The following is a 22,365-nucleotide window of genomic DNA, read 5'->3' as shown; positions in this document are numbered from 1 at the left end:
ATTATGGTCATGAGAGTTTTGTGGCATCTATATTTTCTCCATTATTTGGAACCTTAAATTCTAGAAGTAATCTTTTAGTATAATTTCTATCATTTTTCTCCAGGGAACAGGTTTCATACTTCTAATGGTGGCGTTAAGTCCATTGGAGTAATGTACCATCAACCATTTAAAAATTGTCCTATGTTCAGTTAACCATACTGTTACCCAGTTTTTTGATACTGTTATCCAATTTTTTGATAACATGATTATTTGGTCTTTTTATTTATGCCAGTCAGTAGGGTGAAAAGGGATCGGTCTTAGCAATTTGTTGTAAGGTGGCTGTTGTGATGAATGATTTGGAGGAAGAAAACATCAACTCCAATGGTTTCCACTGTTCATCTCTATCTAAATAATATCCCAGTCCTGTGGCTCAGCCTAGGCCATAGTCCTGCATTTCCTTTTTGTCTGATCCACCTTAATATGGATATTTACGTCCTTGAGTAAACAAAGGAACTGTTTATTAATGAATGAGACCTAAAAAATATTTTAATGACACTAAGGTTTCATACAAAGTAACTTAAAATAGGGGAAAAAAATCATGTCCTTAGTATGGTGAATGTGAACTAAGAAGAGCTGTGACTGTTGAACTTGCAGATGTTTTCATTAGTGGATTTTTTTTTAATAGCTCTTATGTTGATTGTTCTGATTTTTAAAAATTTTTTTCTTAATTTCAGTGTCATTTTATGAAGTGGTATTAAGGAACAGACTACTTAATTGTCAGTATATTTATTTTTCAGACAAACATCATATCTGAACTAAGTAAATGGAGACTTAATTTTATTGACTGGCACCGAATGGAAATGAAAAAAGAGAGAGAAAAGCATGCAGCAGATATAAAACAACTGTGCAGCCAGATCAACAGCTTGAAGGAGCTGCAAAAAACCTATGAAGTCTCCATTGGGAGAAAAGATGAGGTCTTCTTTTTCATACTGCTTTTTAACTGAGATTCAGTAAATGTCTTGCTGGGTAATAAATGCCAGGAACTGATTGTTTAGATCATTACAAGATACAAAGGGAAGATCATTTCAGAAACTGGTAGAAAAATAGATGCATAGAAACAAGATTTATTCTTCACATTAAATGTGCCAGGATCACGTCATTTTATCTTTGCCATCACGTTTTGTATGCTCTAAGAGTGCATATTAAGTGTGGGAACACTAGTTTTTTCTTCCCAATCTTTTCTTCCTAACTGCCCTTAACAGAATGTCAGGGAACCACCATTACCCACATTTTCAACCATCCTTTCAGAGGGGCATAAGTATCCCACATTCATTCTATCTGTGATATGTCTTTATTCATTAATGAAGTCCTTCATTTTGTTGATAAGCACAAGAGCACTGTTTATTTCACTTTCTGTCAGCCTCTTAAGAACTTGAGAGTAGGGTTCAAATCTGGGCTAATTTTGTGCTTCCCAACAGCACCTTGAACAAAGCAGATGGGCAGCAAATCTGTAGCTCCCACAGGAGGATGGTGACCTTCAGAGAAGAGGGACTCACAGCAGACACCTCAGCTACTTGTCTGCAAATGCAGCACTCACTGTTTTAATGAACTAGATAAGATTATAGGGTTTTTTAAACATACTTTTTTGGGGGTGTTATAGGGTGCAATGTAAAATTGATCATTTTACGTAGTTTGCTTTTTTGAAACAATAGATACTAATGTCAGTCATTTTCTCTATTACCCTCAAAATTCTCTCCTAAGGTTTTAAAATATTTTATTAAATTTAATTTTTTTATTTCAAAACTGTCACACGCAAAAAGAGTATATATGCATGTCCAGTTTTTGAAAATAAAGTGAACAGCCATGTGCCACTACACAGCTTAATGGACTATTTTTAGTATCTTAGAATTCCTGCCCTTTTCCACTTTTGAAAATTATTTAAAGAACCAGAATGTCTCTCAGTAAATATGCCTAATTTACCAAATCTCTTTTTAATGGGACCATTTTTAGATATATATTTCAGTTACTCAGTTCTTTATAAGAAAGAATATTGGGCTTCCCTGGTGGCACGGTGGTTGAGAGTCCGCCTGCCGATGCAGGGGACGCAGGTTCATGCCCCAGTCTGGGAAGATCCCACATGCCGCGGAGCGGCTGGGCCCGTGAGCCATGGCCGCTGAGCCTGCACGTCCGGAGCCTGTGCTCCACAACGGCAGAGGCCACAGCAGTGAGAGGCCTGCGTACCGCAAAAAAAAAAAAGAATATTATCTCAGGATTTAAAAGCCTTCATAGATTTTTTTTTTAAAGAACAGGAATAATATCACTGAAAAAGTACATCAAAGTGTAACAATTATTTGCTTTTATGAGTTTGTTGAATCCAGAAGATCATTAAACAATTATTGAGAAACTTCTAATCCAAGGTATTGAAGGTATTTAGGGGCTAGAAAGATATTTTAAACCTGGTCTCTGCCCTCAAGTCTAGTGAATAAAAACATTTTGTATACGTAGTAAAACTCTCAAATGTATGGTTGTTTTTCTGGAATTAAATTCCAGTGATCATATTAATTTTCATATACTGTATATAAACATTTTATTGATTATTACCAGGATACACATAATGAAGATTTCTTTCCTCTTTTGTTCCCCTTCATTCATTGATAAGTAGTGTATTCATATGGGAAAGTTTTTTAATGAGGTTAACTAGATGAATACAGTAGTGATCCATAAGTATTCTCTCTAGCATTTTTTGATATATAAAAAAACCATTTTACTAATTGCTGTTTACAGGTGATTTCTAGCTTGTCTCATGCCATAGGCAAGCAAAAGGAAAGGATAGAGTTGATGAGAACATTCTTCCGCTGGCAAATCAGCCATGTCAAATCCAGACAGGACGTAAGTGTGAAAAAGAAAAGCTGACTGACACTTATTAGACTTCTGAACTCAGAAGCATTTAGAATCATGTATTAGAACTCTTGTTCAAGTCAAAGAAAGATTTTTTTAGTAAGTCAAAATGAATTAACAATTTAATGTTACTCTTGTTTTAAAGGAACTTGATTTTGGTATGGCTTGGGAAAAAATACTTCTTATATTTTATAGACTTATTGATATATCATTTTCTACTTCATAGTAGGTTAGTAAGAACTGTACCGAAATTACAGATGTCCTGGTGGTGGAATCCCCTTTAACAAATTTGACTTCAGATGTAATCACATGAATTTATCACCTTTAGCATATCATATGCTTCCTATATTATTTCTACTTCTAAAATACCTGAATATATCATCTTCATAAAGAGGCAATACTATATTTATACATTATAAAATTGCATGTTTGTTGCATAACTTGCCTTTATAAGAATTAAAGAAATCCATGTCCATAAGCTTTTTAAAAATTATCCTTAGTTTATATATAATTTAAACTTGAATATCTTTTAATTAAGTGAGCTGAATCAGCCGCATAGCACAGGGAGATCAGCTCGGTGCTTTGTGACCACCTAGAGGGTAGGGTGGGAGGGAGGGAGACGCAAGAGGGAGGAGATATGGGGATATATGTATATGTATAACTGATTCACTTTGTTATAAAGCAGAAACTAACACACCATTGTAAAGCAATTATACTCCAATAAAGATGTTAAAAAAAAAAAGTGAGCTGAATCAGTATATCAGTATAAATATAAGCTGAGAATAGTAAGTTATTGTATCAGAAGTAGAAAAGTATGAAAGTATATATGTATCCCAGAAGAAGGCAGAATACAGAGACTCAAAGAGAGGATTTCCAAGAGATTAATATTTAAGGAAAAGGCTGTTACTGTCATGGAATAGGATTTCTCCTTTAAGAATACTTGTTAGTGCTTCTTTTTTAAAATTAATCCCAATAGATTAAATCTACATTAACCATATTTAAAAGAGCTATTTAAAACTGAGTCATATTTTGAAAGTTATTTATTGGGTGACATAATGAGAATATGTTCAACTGTTAGTTGAAATAGTTGAAGTTGCCATCAGTTTTTGAATAAAAAAATTTTTTAAGAAAATCAACAATTGGATATGCTCCTTCAAAAGAATTTAAATTCATTGATAAAAGAAGAATAGCATATGTTCCTACTAGGATCATTCTGGTACTAAATATGATGGTAAAGTACGTAAATTAAATTAATCTGCTTATGGTGGTGGCCACCAAGCTGTAGAGAAAGCAGGGCCGTCTGGAGCCACAGTCACCACCCTTTCTGCCTTCCAGCTCCTAGCCCTGTTTTCAGCTAAAAGGTCATGCGAATTCATAACCAAGATGGCAAGGGGCAAGTTAACTCATTTTCTTTCGTTTGTTTTTTTGTTTTCCCCCTACCTTGATTAGTTGCATAAAGCAATGATGTAATGGATAAGAGCTTAGGCTCTGGAATGAGGCAAGGTTGGCTTTTCCCTTTCTGCCTGTGTGACCTAGGCAGGTTGCTTAACCTCTTTAAGCCTGTCCTCCCATCTGCACATGAGAAAAACACGATTACACAGTATTAAATGATAATACATGTACCCTGCTTCCCGCAGGCTTATGTTTTTTGTTACTACTGCCAGTATGTTTTACCAGTCCACTGTGTTTTTGAGGTTGTATATTACTTTCGTTTAGGTTTATGAAAGTAAACTAGCTGACCAGTACTTCCAGAGAACTTTACTGAAGAAAGTCTGGAGAGGCTGGCGGGCCATAGTACAGAAGCAGTGGAAAGAAGTGGTGGAACGAGCTTGCCAAGCAAGAGCTGAGGAAGTCTGTGTCCAGATTTCCAATGACTATGAAGCCAAAGTTGCAGTGGTAAACTTTTTTTTTCACTTTTTTAATAAAAGTAAAAAAGATGGGTAGCATCACTCACTGTTAGTTTACAGTTAGGCAGAGTAACCCATTTCTCCAATTTCATTCAGTGCAGTGTGGGTTCAAATGAGACTACTGGGAACAAACAGTACTAGTCAGACTTACAGACTTACTTGTTCTTTTAAGTAGTTATAACTTTGACCTCCAAACCTGTGTTAAATCTCTTGCATGTACATTTCTCTTGGAAATGTAAATCAGCCACAGATCCTTACATCTCTAAGAAAGCATACTTTCTTAGGCTTCTTTTGGCCTTTATTTAGCCAGAAATAAAGACCAAAAACAAGTATTTATCCTGATGTTATTTTAAGTGTACTATGTTTTTATAATGTTGGTATAAAGTGGTTGTATATAAATTGAAGTTATTTAGACTTATAACAATAATATTAACATTGTTTCCATGGGAAAACGTTTGAGACCCAAAATGAAAATAAAACCATACTAAAGAATGCAGTAGGCCTCTTGAAATCAAATATTAAGAGGAAAAAACTTTTTTTCATCATTATAACACTTAATTCTTAAAGTTTTATTATGCAAATAATTTTCTGCAAATGAAAATGACATGCAAAAATGCAGTCCCTTTTTTATTTTTTAAAATTTATTTTAATTTTTTTTAAATTTTTGGCTGCTTTGGGTCTTCATTGTTGCACTGGGCTTTCTCTAGTTGTGGAGAGCAGGGGCTGCTCTTCGTTGCGGTGCGCAGACTTCTCATTGCAGTGGCTTCTCTTGTTGCAGAGTACAGGCTCTAAGCGCAAGGGCTTCAGTAGTTGTGGCGCATGGGCTTAGTTGGTCTGCAGCATGTGGGATCTTCCTGGACCAGGGCTCGAACCCATGCCCCTTGCATCGGCAGGTGGATTCTTAACCACTGCGCCACCAGGGAAGTCCCATGCAGTCCCTTTAGATTTGGTCTGTGGGAAAGTGTTGTACCTAATGGCACTTTGCACTTTAAATTCTATAGATAACATCTAGTTAAAAACAACTGTTACTGTTGCAGGCATTTAGTTATTTTTTTCTGAAGGGGTGAGGGCTGTTTGGGGCTCTTAATATATTTTGTCTAGTATCCTACATAAAAATTTTATGGTGAGAAATAACATCATTCTGTATAATTAGAACACATCAATCAGGATTGGGACTGGTGTAAAATTCCCTTTGTTTAAACCCTGACTTTATGGTTAGGAATGAAAATGGTTTGTTGATGGAGACAATAGAGGTTAGATGCATCTTTTAAAATAAACTGAGACACAGCAGAAGAGGTATGTGGTAAAGTGATTTTAGTATTTCACACAAAAATAACTTCACAGTATAAGTCTCTTTTTTTTTTTTAAACAATAGATATTCTTCCTTGTGTCTCAATTTTTTTCTCTTCTTTTTGAAAATTTTCCTGATTTTAGTTATCTGGAGCTTTGGAAAATGCAAAAGCTGAGATCCAAAGGATGCAGCATGAAAAAGAGCACTTTGAAGATTCCATGAAGAAAGCTTTCATGAGGGGTGTATGTGCATTAAATCTTGAAGCCATGACTATATTTCAAAGCAGAGGTGATACAGGTTAGTATTTTAAGATTCTCTGCCTACTTTCAAAAAGGATTTGAGGAGATTTCAGTGATTGGTGTGGTCTGCAGTACTGATTTTCTGCAGTACCTATGTCTTATCCAGGCACTGCTATTTTTAATATCATGGTGTTATATTCAGTTTTAAATCTGCCATGAAAATTCTCTCAGTCATGGTTACTTACAGTATCTTATATCTGATCAAGTAAACTGTTAACTCAAGTATTTAGGCTCAATGTTATAATACTGCTTTGAATGTATAACATTATTTTAAGGCTCTTTTAACTATAATGCCTTTAAGTATAAAATTTCATTTCTGTTTTTTTCTAAGTAGCCAAATTCCTTAGACTGTTTTCATTATTAAATATTTCTTGTCTATTCATGGTTTCCCATTTTTTAAAAATTGCTTGTCTTCCAGTGCAAGAGAGTCCTCAACTAAAACTCATTTTCAACAAGTATACATATAGGCCTATCTATAGAAGTTGAGTAAAATAATTCTATGTCAGGAAAGGTCCATGTATTGGCTAGGATCTGAGTGGCTTTTGTCATCCACATGGCTTAGAACAGCTTTGCCACCAATTTACAAGGAGGCCTGTTTTCCTCACTGGGTTTTAGTTTTCTTCTCTGAACAAAGAAGATAATATAAATCTTCCTTACCTGCTTCATAGAGGGTTCTTGTGAGAATGCAGTGAAATATAACTGAAAGCACTTTAAAAGACAAAAAATACTTTAACATGTAAGAGGATATTCATGATATAATTATTGCAGTCTTAAGTCAGCCTCCAAAGTTTCATGTACACATTGAACATTTTTGCAGTATTTCCTCATATTAAATCCTGTTTGAAACTCAGTTTATTTATTGAGACAATTTCATTTTGTACCATCATTAAGATGATTTCAGTCCTGTGAATAGCTTGTCTGTGCTTGTTGTGCCCTCATTTTAAAGCCTCAATAAACGGTTTTTATTTCAATTGCGCACGCTATAGATGGTAGTGAGTTAAGGCAAATCGTTTTCTTTCTGCAACAGTCATGGTATGTGGCCCACATGCAAGTTAGAAACTTAGAATCATAGAATCTTGAAGCTGAATGGTTTATCTTGCTAATACCCAAATGAGTACTTGATTTCTCTAGTAAATCGTCTTTTAATTGAGTATTAATGCTAAAAACAAACTTACCGTCCCCAATGATTGGATAGTCTGCTTTCAGTTGTCATTGTTAGCAAGTTGTATATATTAAATTGAAGAATTTAATTATCTACTTGTAACAGATACTGGGTTTCACAAGTACAGTGAGAAATTATAATCATTAGAACTTGCTACATTCAATTGCAAGAAATCTATTTCTCGTAACCTACTTAAGAAGGTTACGAATTTACTTAGGACAGAGTGTCTTACCACCTTAATAAATTTACCGTCTTAAATTTTTAAATTCAAATACAGCTATGTCTCTTACAGGCAAATATCCATAACAGGACTTTGAGAAAATGTATTCTGATAATTATACAACATGATTTATTTTGCTCCTGTTTTTTTTAAGTCTACTGTCATCTGCAGCTAATGCCAGATTCTGAGATCCCAGCTGTTTTCAGTGGCCTTGTGCTTTGTTTCATTTTGTTTAATTTTGGCTGTGCCGTGCAGCATGTGGGATCTTAGTTCCCTGACCAGGGATCGAACCTGCACCCCCTGCATTGGAAGCACGGAGTCTTAACCACTGGACTGCCAGGGAAGTCCTCTTGTGCTTTGTTTACCATAACAATGGGTAGTAAAGATAAACAGGACTAGTAAGACACATGTTAGCAGTACACACTAGTGTTGATGGAGCTACCAAAGGCAAGAGTTCAGTGTAATGTAATGCTGCATTTGCTCTGTGATATCTGTCTTGTGGCATTTTAATAACAGCTATTAAAATAAAATTTTAAAAATTCTCACAAGAGGAACTTCCCTGGTGGCGCAGTGGTTAGGAATCCACCTGCCAATGCAGGGGACACAGGTTTGAGCCCTGGTCCGGGAAGATCCCACATGCTGCAGGGCAACTAAGCCCGTGTACAACAACTACTGAGCCTGCGCTCTAGAGCCTACAAACCACAACTACTGAGCCCGCATGCCACAATTACTGAAGCCCGCGCACCTAGAGCCCATGCTGTGCAACAAGAGAAGCCACTGCAATGAGAACCCCGCGAACCGCAACGAAGAGTAGCCCCTGCTCACCACAACTAGAGAAAGCCCGTGCACAGCAACGAAGACCCAAGGCAGCCAAAAATAAATTTAAAAAATAAATAAATTTATTTAAAAATAAATTCTCACAAGGAAAAAAAAAATTACTTCTGGCCCCCTTAAAGCAATTTTTTTTTTTTTTTGTGGTACGCGGGCCTCTCACTGTTGTGGCCTCTCCCGTTGTGGAGCACAGGCTCCGGACGCTCAGGCTCAGCGGCCATGGCTCACGGGCCCAGCCGCTCCACGGCATGTGGGATCTTCCCGGACCGGGGCACGAACCCGTGTCCCCTGCATCGGCAGGCAGACTCTCAACCACTGCGCCACCAGGGAAGCCAAAGCAATTGTTTTTTATAATGCAGATTTTAATAATACAGTGTTTCTTATGTACTGCTCTACTTGTTAGAGCAAAATAAATATGTATTTTTATCTCTTCTGATTCTCTGCTAGCCATAATCTGCAGTGCATCTCATGTTGTACAATATCCTAATAAATCTTATAGCTTAGATAAAAGTTTCTATGAGGTAGACAAAATATGTCAATACAAATGGCCTTTAAAGGGATACCTGCCACTTTTTAAAGTAGTTTTAGGAACAGTAGAAAAATGCTTTCCAACTGAAAAACATACCCAGTTAAAGTGAGAATAATTACTATACTGGTTCCACATAAGTCTGCCACCCACCTAAAAAAAGAGACAATCAGTCACTTTCTATGAAAAACATGTTAAAACTCAGTGTGTGTGTTTTGTTTTCAAAGCAAAAGCAGTATATGTTGAATTCATCTTTCATCAAATTATTTCAAAGGGCCTATGCATTGTAATCCTCATTAAACTTTGTTAATGAAGTAACTATTGCTCTATTTTATGTAAAGATAGTCTAAGACAAGAACTTATACAGAAGTCCAAATTTCTGGATGGAACTTATACAGAAGTCCAAATTTCTGGAATTTCTGGAATGAGGACAACATGGAAAACCTTTTCAGCATAGGGCTACATAATGCCCTCTATTCATATATTCTGAAACATCTCAGTGACTGAATATTGAAATCCTCACCCTGATGTTTGGTACCAGGAAGATATAGTCTTTTTTTAAAAATTTTATTTATTTTTGGCTATGTTGGGTCTTCGTTGATGCACACGGGCTTTCTCTAGTTGCGGTGTGCGGGCTTCTTATTGCGGTGACTTCTCTTGTCGCGGAGCACAGGCTCTGGGTGTGTGGGCTTCAGTAATTGTGGCGCACGGGCTCTGTAGTTGTGGCTCACAGGCTTAGTTGCTCCGTGGCATATGGGATCTTCCCGGACCAGGGATCGAACCCGTGTCCCCTGCATTGGCAGGTGGATTCTTAACCACTGTGCCACCAGGGAAGCCCCGAAGATATAGTCTTAAGTGGAAATTTTAACCAAATTCTAATGCTGGGGGGTGGAAATCTAGAATAGGACTCTTTATCCTGGCTTCTGGAAGCTGACATTATTTGTTCCTTTGATCTAAGATTAAGGTTCAGTTTTGAGAGGTTTCTATATATGTGTCACTAAAATCAGTTAAATGTGCAAATATGCTCTTAATTCATGACATATAATCTACCTGCAAGAACTCATTTCTTTTACAGTATCAAAAGTAAAGATTTTAGTGTTACTTATTGACTTATTATTGCTTGCTGAAAAACTCAAGAATTAAAAATACATTGGTTTTGTTAGGCTAAGAGCAATAGATGGTAAATGAAGAGGGTATGGTGATATCAGAAAACTATTCTAAAGATCTAAATACCAGGCCATTTATCAGGATAGTTGTATTAAATAATGCAAAGAACATAAATCTTTAGGCACAATGTGACCATATTATAATAGTGGTTGTAAGGTCCCAGCTGAGTACATAATTTATTTTTTTACATAAGAGCAAATCATTCATTAGCTTTCACATGTTGAAGGAACTGGTCTGAAGTCTTTAGTGGTTAATGCTGACATTAACCAGTTAACACTGACAAACTGCATTAACCGAACAGTGTTAACCTATCTAGTATATGACACATTTCTACATTTCTGCTGGACCACATTTTGGAGATTATGTATTTTCACTGTTGGGAATATAAAAGTAATCTTAACTTGGAAGAGTGTTAATGGAATTAATTTGTGATTTATAGGGACAGACTTCACAAATAATAAAAGGGAAGAGTATGGTCCTGGTGTTCAAGGAAAAGAACATTCTTCTCATTTGGATCCTTCAGCTCCTCCGTTGCCCTCAGCAGTGCCGCCATCCCCACCAGCGGCAGCCCTGGGAGCCACCTGCACTGCTGCCTTTCCCTCTGCTGCTTCCATCACTCCTGCCGGGGCTGCTTCCACTTCCTCTGTTCACCTTCCTGTTTCTGCCCCTCACGGCGCTGCATCGACAGCTACAGCTTCCTCTACACAGGAAGAAATGGTCAGTACAGTTAACTCAGGTGCCTATGTTGGGAAAAAGGTTCCAAACTTGTTTGTATATTGGATATTTTGAACTCAGAACATATTTTCCCATGGAGAAAAGAGTCTATATGGTCTTTAGGCCAATCCACAGAAAACATTTAATACACAAGGTAGCTAAAACATGAATTTGTAATGAAAATAATACCTGAAACTTCTATTACAATAGTGATAATTAAACAAAAATGAACTTATTAATTTTAAAGGAAATCAGTGGGTACTTTCAAGGGCTTAGGAGGCTAATGGCTTTTTTGTATATTCTTATTTAACTACAGCTTCCCTTTTCCTGGATGCAGACATATTAACACTACTCTGTAGTGACTCCATCTTGGTTAGGTTTTAAGTTTTCATTTATAATTGGAATGAAGATAGGAATTGTTTTTCCTAAAGTCACTAGCTGCTAATAGGGGAGTCCATAGAGGGGGAAGAGTACTGAATGAGGATGGCGTATTTGTGGGAGAATTTACCTGAAGTTAAATTAATCAAGCTATTAATATGCATACTGTGGTTCTGACTTCTCGGCCTCCTGTCGTTAAACCTGTATTCTTCAGTGTCTCTCAAGTGAAGGGCACAGGGATACAGGCCAAGCTTATCAGACTCACCTCTGCACGGCTTTTTTTTAAAAAAACCCTATGCCCTTAGAGAAATGCAAATCAAAACTATAATGAGATACCATCTCACACCAGTCAGAATGGCCATCATCAAAAAATCTAGAAACAATAAATGCTGGAGAGGGTGTGGAGAAAAGGGAACACTCTTGCACTGCTAGTGGGAATGTGAATTGGTACAGCCACTATGGAGACCAGTATGGAGGTTCCTTTAAAAACTACAAATAGAACTACCGTATGACCCAGCAATCCCACTACTGGGCATATACCCTGAGAAAACCATAATTCAAAAAGAGTCATGTACCAAAATGTTCATTGCAGCTCTATTTACAATAGCCAGGACATGGAAACAACCTAAGTGTCCATCATCGGATGAATGGATAAAGAAGATGTGGCACATATGTACAATGGAATATTACTCAGCCATAAAAAGTAACGAAATTGAGCTATTTGTAGTGAGGCAGATGGACCTAGAGTCTGTCATACAGAGTGAAGTAAGTCAGAAAGAGAAAGACAAATACCGTATGCTAATACATATATATGGAATCTAAGAAAAAAAAAAGGTCATGAAGAGCCTAGGGGCAAGACGGGAATAAAGACACAGACCTACTACAGCATGGACTTGAGGATGTGGGGAGGGGGAAGGGTAAGCTGTGACAAAGTGAGGGAGTGGCATGGACATATATACACTACCAAACGTAAAATAGATAACTAGTGGGAAGCAGCCGCATAGCACAGGGAGATCAGCTCGGTGCTTTGTGACCACCTAGAGGGGTGGGATAGGGAGGGAGACGCAAGAGGGAAGAGATATGGGAACATATGTATATGTATAACTGATTCACTTTGTTATAAAGCAGAAACTAAAAAAAATAAAAATTTTCCATATAATAAACATTATGTTTAAAAAACAAAAACCCTATGCCCTTCTTCCCTACTCTGGCTTGGATCTGGCACAAAGGCATGTACAGTTCTATAAAGGTGCTGGGATGATTCAGATTTGCTTGTCTCCCTCTCCTCCCTGACCCTAACCACTTACATGAGAGGAAGGAAGATGGCAGAGTAGGTTTTAGGTCTTAATTAAGATTTACAGGGACTTCCCTGGAGGTCCAGTGGTTAAGAATCCGCCTTCCAATGCAGGGGACATGGGTTCGATCCCTGGTCAGGGAACTAAGATACCACATGCCATGGGGCAGTTAAGCCTGCATGCCACAACTGCTGAGCCCACACGCCTCAACTAGAGAGAAGCCTACGTGCCTCAATGAAGATCCCATGTGCCGCAACTAAGACCCAATGCGGCCAAAAAAAAAAAAGAGTTACACAGGCCATTAGAAGGTGCTGTAGAGCTAGGCAGCTCTCTGCAGCCAAGGGACGCATGAGTCAGCCAGACAGTTGGTCATCTGAAGTATTCCAGCCTTTTGCTTTCCTTTTTTTTTTTAATTTAGTTTTGTCTGCGTTGGGTCTTTGTTGCTGCGCGCGGGCTTTCTCTAGTTGTGGTGAGCAGGGGCTACTCTTCATTGCGGTGTGCGGGCTTCTCATTGTGGTGGCTTCTCTTGTTGCGGAGCATGGGCTCTAGGCGCGCGGGCTTCAGTAGTTGTGGCATGTGGGCTCAGTAGTTGTGGCGCACAGGCTTAGTTGCTCCACGGCATGTGGGATCTTCCCGGACCAGGGCTCGAACCCATGTCCCCTGCATTGGCAGACGGACTCTTAACCACTGCACCACCAGGGAAGTCCCTTGAATTTCTGCCTTTTGGAAGCTACTAACTTTGGGGAAAAATATGTTGAGATCTGCTATTTTGCATTTCTTAAATATGACTTAAGAGAAATTTGAATGTGTGGGGGAGTTTTGATTTAGAAATAAGACACTAAAATTCAACCCTGACATGCGTTCAAGCTGTGTTTATTTTTCATGATTACACATTTTGAAGTGTGATCCTATACTGATGATCTCATTTAAATAAACACAGTGAGTATTTATATAAATTTCTGGTTTGTCATTCATGCTGCATATCTAGATAACACATAGAGCTAGATTTTTCAAAATTCCCTTCTTAAAATATGACTACACCATTTGTACATCTGGGTTTATATCTGAATCTGAACATGCATAACGAGAACCAAATGAATGAGTGTACTTACCACCCTTTTTATTTTTTGAAACAATTTGGTCACCTAATTTTGAAGTCTTTGAAACCTGAAAAACACAATATTATATAGACAGCCCTTCTTCTTCCCCCACCCGTCCAGCTACATCCTGCTCCTTCAAAACAGACACCCATTCAAGTTCATTCACATAAGTACAGCATTTAGGGTTAGAGAGAAAGGAGAATCACAAGTAAATCAATCTGTAAGTGCCATGCTAGTTTTCTTCCTTTCTTATTTAATTAAAATACTCAGATTTACCTCAAATATGTCTGTCTGTTTTTAAAAAGAACCATATTGACAAAAGCAAAAACAAATACATTACTTGGATTACTTACCTTACATGAAACCATTATTGTTAGGAACAGGAAAAGAGAGATTTGTGATCCAGCCCTGGCTATCTTTCTCTTCATTTGAATCACAGAGGATTCCTATGAACATTCAAAACTTTTTCTAGTCTTCTTCAGTAATTTCCAGTACCTAAAAGGTGTGTGTAGAAAGTAAACTGCAGAGAATCAGGAGACAAATAACTGGAGAAGGGAGGATTACCATTCTAGTGAAAGAATATTTTCATCTGTGAAATTATTTCTTTTCTGCAGACATCATCAGTATATTAAATATGAGAATTTCATGGTGGAAAATATTTTCAAAAAACATGTGCTCGCTTCGGCAGCACGTTTACTGAAAAAAAATATATATTAGGCAGTTATACAAGCAAATGTACTATTGCAGTTCACAAAGTTGAACAACAGATGGCACTTTACTTTTTCTAACTCCATTTGAAATAATCGAGGGGTTTTAATTGGATTTTTAAGCTGAATCAGTAAAGTTTCTCTTCTAACTTTGCTCTTCATCTGAACACAAAGTGAAAGGCTAGCATTAGTCAGTTGGGCCTGCTCTCCCTGTTTCATACATGAGGAAATAGAGGCTTAGGGAGAGTAACTTGCCAGTGGACACAATTACTAATGCAATTGTAATTCAGACTTTGACAGTCTGGCTTCAGAGCCCTGTACTCAACCAATAATCTGCATTGTTTCCATGTCAGATATTAAGATACAAATATTGGGGCTTTTTAAATATGTCATTTCCCTTTTTCTTATTCCTTTTGATTTTTGCCCCACTAATGTAATTAGTTGATCATGAAAAAAAAAAATGAGTACATGTATTACTCCTGACGTAAATGTAATCTTTCTGGTGTATTGTCCAGTGGTAAGCAACAAAAACTGTAAAACCTGACATTACCTTTTGATATAATCATCTCGCTTTTTGCAATACATTCTACAAATAACTCTCAAAGGAAAAGGAAAATCCAGGAATTCCTTGGTGGTCCAGTGGTTAGGGCTCTGTGCTTTCACTGCTGAGGGCCGGGTTCCACCCCTGGTCGGGGAAGTAAGATCCCACAAGCCGCGTGGTACAGCCAAAAAAAAAAAAAAAAAAAAAAAAAAAAAAAAAATCCTTTTTTTTTTTTTTTAATTACAAAAGTTTGCTATATATAATAGGAAAAGAACTGGGACAGTTAAACTGCAGTTTGTTGATATAAAAACCTCTCATTAAAAATGATAGCTTGTCTCATGTATAAAATAAATAAGAGCCTGCTGTATAAAAATAAAATTCAAAAAAAATGATAGCTTGTCTCTATTCATGAAAAAAAGTATATTAACAATGCCATAAGAAAAAGGGAGGACACAAAAGCATATGAGTAATGATGATTTATCCATAAGGGTCAGAAGTTCATAAAACAGATTAGCGGTTCAAGAATTAGGGATTGTTTGGGAAGGGAGATGGGTATGACTCTAAAGAAAGGACAGCACGAGGGAGAGCTTTGTGGTGATGGAATAGTTCTGTATCTTGATTGCAGTGATAGTTACAGGAATCTACACATGTGATAAAGTGACATAGATCTATATCCAGGCATCATTCCAACATCAGCTTCCTGGTTTTGACATTGTAATTACATAAGATGTAATCATTGCAGGAAACTGGGTGAAGAATACACAGGACCTCTCTATGCTCTCTTTGCAACTTCCTATGAATCTATAATTATTTCAGAATAAAGTTTTAGAAGTTCCTAAAATCCTATAAAATAGTTGGTATACCAAGGTTAAAGGGGTGTTTGGGGTGCTTGGTTTTATGTTCTGCTTTTTGCCTTCTTGTTTAAAACTTTTTCCCCATGTTAGAGTTGGTTGCATATACAATTATTTTAAGTGCCTGTGTATTTTCTCTATAAGTTATAGAAGCAAAAGTACCATAAATTTTGCCATGGATTTTCTACCAACTGAATATTTTTTTGTTTTTTAGTATGGGCCCAGGGTTGTGACATCAGCACAACAGAAAGCTGGAAGAACAATCACAGCCCGGATCACAGGGAAATGTGATTTTGCTTCAAAAAATAGAATCAGTAGCAGTTTAGCTATAATGGGAGTTTCTCCTCCCATGAGCTCCGTCGTTGTGGAAAAACATCATCCGGTCACAGTGGTGAGTCTGCATTTGATAACTTCTTGTCAAAAAATCTTTTTCCTGAGAATTGATAGACTAATAAACACTTAAATGACATGTTGAGGAGAAGAGCAAAATCCATGATGACTGGTACTTATTCTACCTTTACTATTACAGTCTTTATATACTTATAATTATCACACCTGCTTTAAATCTACCTTTCCTATTTTAGGAAATTAATTTCAGAAACATTGTTTCTTCTCCATAGTATAAAAATTATCAAATACAATTAATCCAGTGTATTGATGGCCAAAAGGGTAAAGTATATAAATGATTTCTCATTAATTTAAAAAAATGACAAAAACTGTTTACTCATTAAGTGCTGTCCATGTAGCAGATTTTTTACTCTTAAGAAATGCCTACTTTTATGGTTTTTAAGTTTTCTCCTTTTTTTTATTTTTTGAAGTCTTATTTTCAAATATAATTGTCAACGTATTTCTAATTTGGAAAAAAATTAGGTTGCAATAAATTCATGTGATATAAAGTACATGGAATTTAAGCCAAAAAAAAAAAAACCCTGAGTTAGTGCCTCAGTTTCGCTACTTACTGCCTTTGTGATCGTATACAAATCAAGTAAATATTTGAGCCTCCATTTTTTCACGTGTAAAACGGGAGCAATAAGAGTACTTAGCTCCTAGAGTTATTGTCAGGATTCAGGATTAAATAAGATAACATGAAAATTAAATGAGTTGTATAAAGGCACTTTGTAAATTGTAAAGCCATAAGCAAATTTAACTTAATAAAAGTTACTAGAGGGCGTCCCTGGTGGCGCAGTGGTTGAGAGTCCGCCTGCCGATGCAGGGGACATGGGTTCGTGCCCCTGTCCGGGAAGATCCCACATGCCGTGGAGTGGCTGGGCCTGTGAGCCACGGCCGCTGAGCCTGTGCGTCCGGAGCCTGTGCTCCGCAACGGGAGAGGCCACAACAGTGAGAGGCCCGCGTACCGCAAAAACAACAAAAAAGTTACTAGAGAAGGATACATGGGATATCTCTGTGTTATTTCTTACAATCGCATATGAATCAACAATTGTCTCAAAAAGTTTAATTTCTAAAAGTTACAAGAACACATCCCTAAAGAGAAACGATTGATTTTAAAGAAGAATGTCCTCTATATAAATTCTGAATGTTAAGCAACATTCCTGTCTGCTTAATATGTCAAAAAGATAAAAGGAATGATTTTAAATCCTTTTCCTTCTGAACACTAGATTGTTACTAGATGATTAAGTCAAAAGAAGCTGGATTGATTGTTAAAATTTAGCTTCAGGTAAAGTGTGACCACAGTGAAGTGGCAGACTGAGATGGAGGTACCAAGTCCAAACTGAACACATCGAGGGTAGAGGATCATCTTAGCCCTCATAGGTTGGACAGCCTCTGAAAGTCCTTAGATGACTTCTCCCCGTATTTTTGAAAATGTGAGATTAGGTATCAAAGATGAGAAGAAATGAACTCATTTCTATTTTTATCAGCACATATGATGTTTATAAAGGGATAGGGGGAGAGAGACTGTCCGTTCATAAGGCAAGGAAGATATAAAGACAGCACATGTGTTTATTTTTAATTCAGACAACCTGTTTTTTTTTGTACTGATTGGAATGATATTTTACAGAAGAAAAACCAAGGAACTAAAGACTTACAACCCGTTTCTGATATTTATCTCTCAAACTGCCCTTCGTTTATTTAGTATGTTCAGTTACTCTTCAGTAATTGGGCACGAATTCAATAGCCATAAACTGCTTCCATTGTTACCTACTTTGGATTGTGTAACAGGCACAGTGGCAGTCCTCTGTGCTATTTTTATTTTTCATTTTATCCCAGGATCCTAAGAACTACAACTACTAGAAACAGTTATTACTAATAAACCATTCATCAGATTTCTGACACTTGAGCTCCATCTGCTGGGTAACTGCTTGCTCCTAGTGCTACTTCATCCTGTGCCATGTTTTGTAGATCATGATGCCAGTGGTACCATGAATCTGTTTCTACAGGTTCTCTTGCCCATCATCCCTAAGGAGAAATAGCTCTTTTGTCAGGGTCAGATTAGGTGGTTAGCAACTAAAATTTTATCTTAGTTGCAAGAATCTCTCCTATTTGTAATGGTTATCCAGTTATTTACGTACAAAGAAACATTTATATAAAACACTCTAAGAAAAGAGGTTATTTCTCCTTTTCTTTAAAGAGAAAATCTTATTAAAGCAGAATCTGACATGAGGATCTTTGTTTCAAGAGATTTCATTCATTTTTTTTTAAGCAAAAGCTGTATTGTAGAGCTTTTGAAATACACAGTGAATGTTTTGATATAATATATATAATTTTACTTCAAGTATTTTAAAGATGACTTTTCTAAGTGGAAGACCCTAATAGGAATCTACATGTACTAATGTTTGTTGGGTTAAGTTATAGATAATGAAATGATATTTAGTATGTATAATTTTATGGAATTGTTGAAGCATATTTTTGCCTTTTCAGCAAACCATTCCGCAAGCTACTGCAGCAAAATATCCCCGGACCATTCACTCTGAAAGTAGTACCTCAGCTTCCAGATCTCTCGGAACCAGATCATCTCACACCCAGTCTCTCACAAGCATTCAGTCCATAAAAGTGGTTGACTAAAATGAATATGTTCCTAGTGAGGTTGTTGAATTCTTCTCGCTTTACTAAGAATTAGAAATTTTTAGTTTTTAAAATTTCATATTCTTAGAACATCACGGACACATCATGTTAATTTCCTCAAAATTACAAGAGACTTTTTCAAGGTGTACCATCCTTTGTAACTATATGTAGGATTATTTTAATGTGATTTTTTTATTTAAGCAATTAAGTAAAACTTTTAAATTAAAAAAGAAACTAGCCTTAATTTTTTAATAGGTTCAACCTGTGACCGATTATATCGTCAAAGTATATAAATCCTGTTTTTGCAGTGTTATTTCCAAAAGGCTAAATCATTTGCAATGTTACCACGTAAACTTTGAGAGAGAACTTTACTAAAAAAATTATTTAAACTAATAGAAACTAAGGTATTTTTATTTGAAAATTAATTAAAAAAATAAAAGCCCAGAGTAATATCTTATCACAAAGTTTTTTTGTGACTTTAATATATTAGTCCTCATTTTTCTGGGGCTCTAACAATTAAAAATAGGGGGGGGAATAGCAATACCTATGAATAGTTTTTAATGTTAAAAGGGAAGAAATATTTTACTAGCACAATAACAGAGTTACAGAAACATCAGAAAGAAATTTCCTATTGGGACTTCCCTGGCGGTCCAGTGGTGGCTCTAGAAGCCACCACAATGAGAAGCCCACACACCACAACGAAGAGAACAGCCCTTGCTCGCCGCAACTATAGAGAGCCCGTGCACAGCAACAAAGACCCAATGCAGCCAAAAATAAATAAATAAAATAAATTTAAATCACAGATCAATAGGTTTTTTTAAAAAAAAAGATTATTGTAAGCATCTTTTAAAGCTTTATCTAAACTCTAGAAATTGTATATTGTCTACAGCACCAAGTAATTAGTGTTAGCCTAATTCAACTTAACTTCTTCCAATGCAGGGGGTGTGGGTTCGATCCCTGGTTGGGAAGCTAAGATCCCACATGCCTCGTGGCCAAAAAACCAAAACAGGGGCTTCGCTGGTGGCGCAGTGGTTGGGAGTCTGCCTGCCGGTGCAGGGGACACGGGTTCGTGCCCCGGTCCAGGAGGATCCCACATGCCGCGGAGTGGCTGGGCCCGTGAGCCATGGCCGCTGAGACTGCGCGTAACAGTGAAGGGCCCACGTACCGCAAAAAAAAAAAAAAAAAAAAAACCAAAACAGAAGCAATATTGTAACAAATTCAATAAAGAAAGACCTTAAGAATGGTTCACATCAAAAAAAATCTTAAAAAAAAAATAAATTTCCTGTTAGAATGATCCTATTTCAAATGTTCTTTCTTACCTTTTTGAAAGTCTATAGCATTGAAACTTTTTTTGCTCTGAACATCCAAACATTGTCCTGTGATGGTACAGCCCTGGACAATTCAGCAATTCAGGCCTTCCAGGCCTGGCAGAGACTTTTCAATGCCTGGCCAATAGGAAGAAACCATCTGGGCAAACAGATTTAGGAGAACAAGACCAGGCTTCTAATGCTTTTATTGCTGGCTGGCTGGGTTATCTAGGGCCAGACACTTAAATTAATCTCAGGGTCCTCATCTGTGAAATAATGAGATCTACCTACCCTACCTATTTTCCAAAGTACTTATGGCTCACATAAAAATGAGTGGATTCTGAGGAACTTGTGAACAGCCTCAGTTTCCCTATCTTTAACAGAAGTGGATGGTTTCAGCCTCTTTCAGTCTGAACATGACCTAGCCCTGTGCTCTAACTTTACTATTGGAAATAGTTTTTCTTATTGCCTCATGTTGTAATAGGACATGAGAGAATAAATGTGAGACTGGCAAATATCCCATTTTCTAAAGGATACACCAAGGCTTTTTTGAACTATAAAAGTATCTGGCTGTGTCTTAAAGAGTATTAGATCCTTCTTATGCAGTGCTTCTTTTGGATTGTGGCCAGCTACCACTGGTGGCAAACAGCTCTTCTTGGGTTTCAATAGGCACAAATCAACAGCACTTCATCATCCTGCTGCCCGTACCACGGGCATGCTCCTCCCCAGAGCTTCCCTGTCCACTCAGAGAGTCGAGATACCGGCAGGCTCCACTCATATGCAGCCTGGAATTAACATCCCGTTGGGGTAAACAGATCAATTCTTACTTTCTCCCCATATGAATTGTCCTGAGATGCATTAGTCCATTCTTGAGGTCAAATAACCAGTTGTTCCTGATACCAAGTGTTGGCCAATTTGGTAAATCACGCTGGTCTTGGCTCTCCCTTCCCCATCTCACTTCCTTTTTCCTTCACTCCTGCTTCCTTGGATCTACACTCCTGAAAAAAGCAGTTGCTCATAAACTTTGGTCTTGGGCTCTGCTTTTTAAGGAACTTACATGACAACAGGGAATGGTTTTCAGTAAGCAGCTTCCCTGGTGGCGCAGTGGTTAAGAGTCCACCTGCCAATGCAGGGGACACAGGTTCAAGCCCTGGTGTGGGAAGATCCCACATGCCACGGAGCAACTAAGCCTGTGCGCCACAACTACTGAGCCTGGGCTCTAGAAGCCACCACAATGAAAAGCATGCACACCACAACGAAGAGAACAGCCCCCGCTCACCGCAACTAGAGAAAGCCCATGCATAGCAACGAAGACCCAATGCAGCCAAAAATAAATAAATAAAATAAATTTAAATCACAGATCAATAGGTTTTTTTTAAAAAAAAAAGAATACTGTAAGCATCTTTTAAAGCTTTATCTAAACTCTAGAAATTGTATATTGTCTATAGCACCAAGTAATTAGTGTTAGCCTAATTCAACTTAAATTCAACAATTAAAACACTTAAACAGTAAGAGTATGTACTCATATTTGTTTATTATTGCATAAAGACGTTACCCAGATTTTGAAGCAAGGTCAGTGGAAACTGGCCATACTGAAGAACAGGTGGGGACAATGCTTTTCACTAAATACCTTTCTAAAAACTTTTTATAATCATGTGAACATATTACCTGTTTTAAAATTAAGCTTACCATTTACAATCAGCATGAGATGAAGATGCAGAGCTATAAATTAATGATGTAATAAATGGACTGAAATTGCTCGTGATTTTATTTCTGGGCTTATAGACTTAGAGTCAGAATTTGATAATGGAGAGCCTTAAATTATAATGAACAGGTGCACATAAGCTGATAGAAATTGATACTTGATTTCATATTTCAGAACTTTCTCAGATTACAAAAATAATGTGTGGTTAATATTTTAAAAAAATATTGGAAAGTACCAAAGTACAAAGATAATGAAAATCACCTGTAATTACATCACCAAGAGATTAAAAAACATTGGTGCATACACCTCTGGTCTTTTCTTAAGTGATATATTACACATAGGTGTTATTTAAAGCCAACAGTAACTGAATTTCCAAAGCAAGTTTCTCTTATGAAACAGAAATAACGGTTAATGATTTAAATACTATGGATATGAGGTTAGGCATTTCATAGACATTCTCCCTTCA

At 37.1% G+C, this 22,365-nt stretch overlaps 1 protein-coding gene across 3 annotated transcripts in view; it reads left to right on the top strand.

Moving 5' to 3' along the window:
- POC5 (POC5 centriolar protein) overlaps positions 1-19,893 on the top strand; it is a 34,117-nt gene extending 14,224 nt beyond the window's left edge. For 2 of the 3 annotated variants that reach the window (XM_024732818.1, XM_024732817.1), the window contains exons 6-12: positions 777-953; positions 2,764-2,868; positions 4,594-4,773; positions 6,219-6,372; positions 10,720-10,997; positions 16,081-16,257; positions 18,744-19,893. In XM_024732818.1, coding sequence (XP_024588586.1) covers positions 777-953; positions 2,764-2,868; positions 4,594-4,773; positions 6,219-6,372; positions 10,720-10,997; positions 16,081-16,257; positions 18,744-18,887 — 1,215 coding nt within the window. In that variant the 3' untranslated portion in view covers positions 18,888-19,893. The remainder of the gene's footprint in view (positions 1-776; positions 954-2,763; positions 2,869-4,593; positions 4,774-6,218; positions 6,373-10,719; positions 10,998-16,080; positions 16,258-18,743) is intronic. The other variant, XM_024732819.1, reaches the window with a different exon arrangement.
- Positions 19,894-22,365: the final 2,472 nt, after the last annotated feature.

Source organism: Neophocaena asiaeorientalis, unplaced genomic scaffold (assembly GCF_003031525.2).
Source record: "Neophocaena asiaeorientalis asiaeorientalis breed wild unplaced genomic scaffold, Neophocaena_asiaeorientalis_V1.1 scaffold515, whole genome shotgun sequence".
Taxonomy (NCBI): domain Eukaryota; kingdom Metazoa; phylum Chordata; class Mammalia; order Artiodactyla; family Phocoenidae; genus Neophocaena; species Neophocaena asiaeorientalis.
Note: the sequence above shows the minus strand (reverse complement) of the source record. Positions and strands in the feature narration are given on the sequence as shown.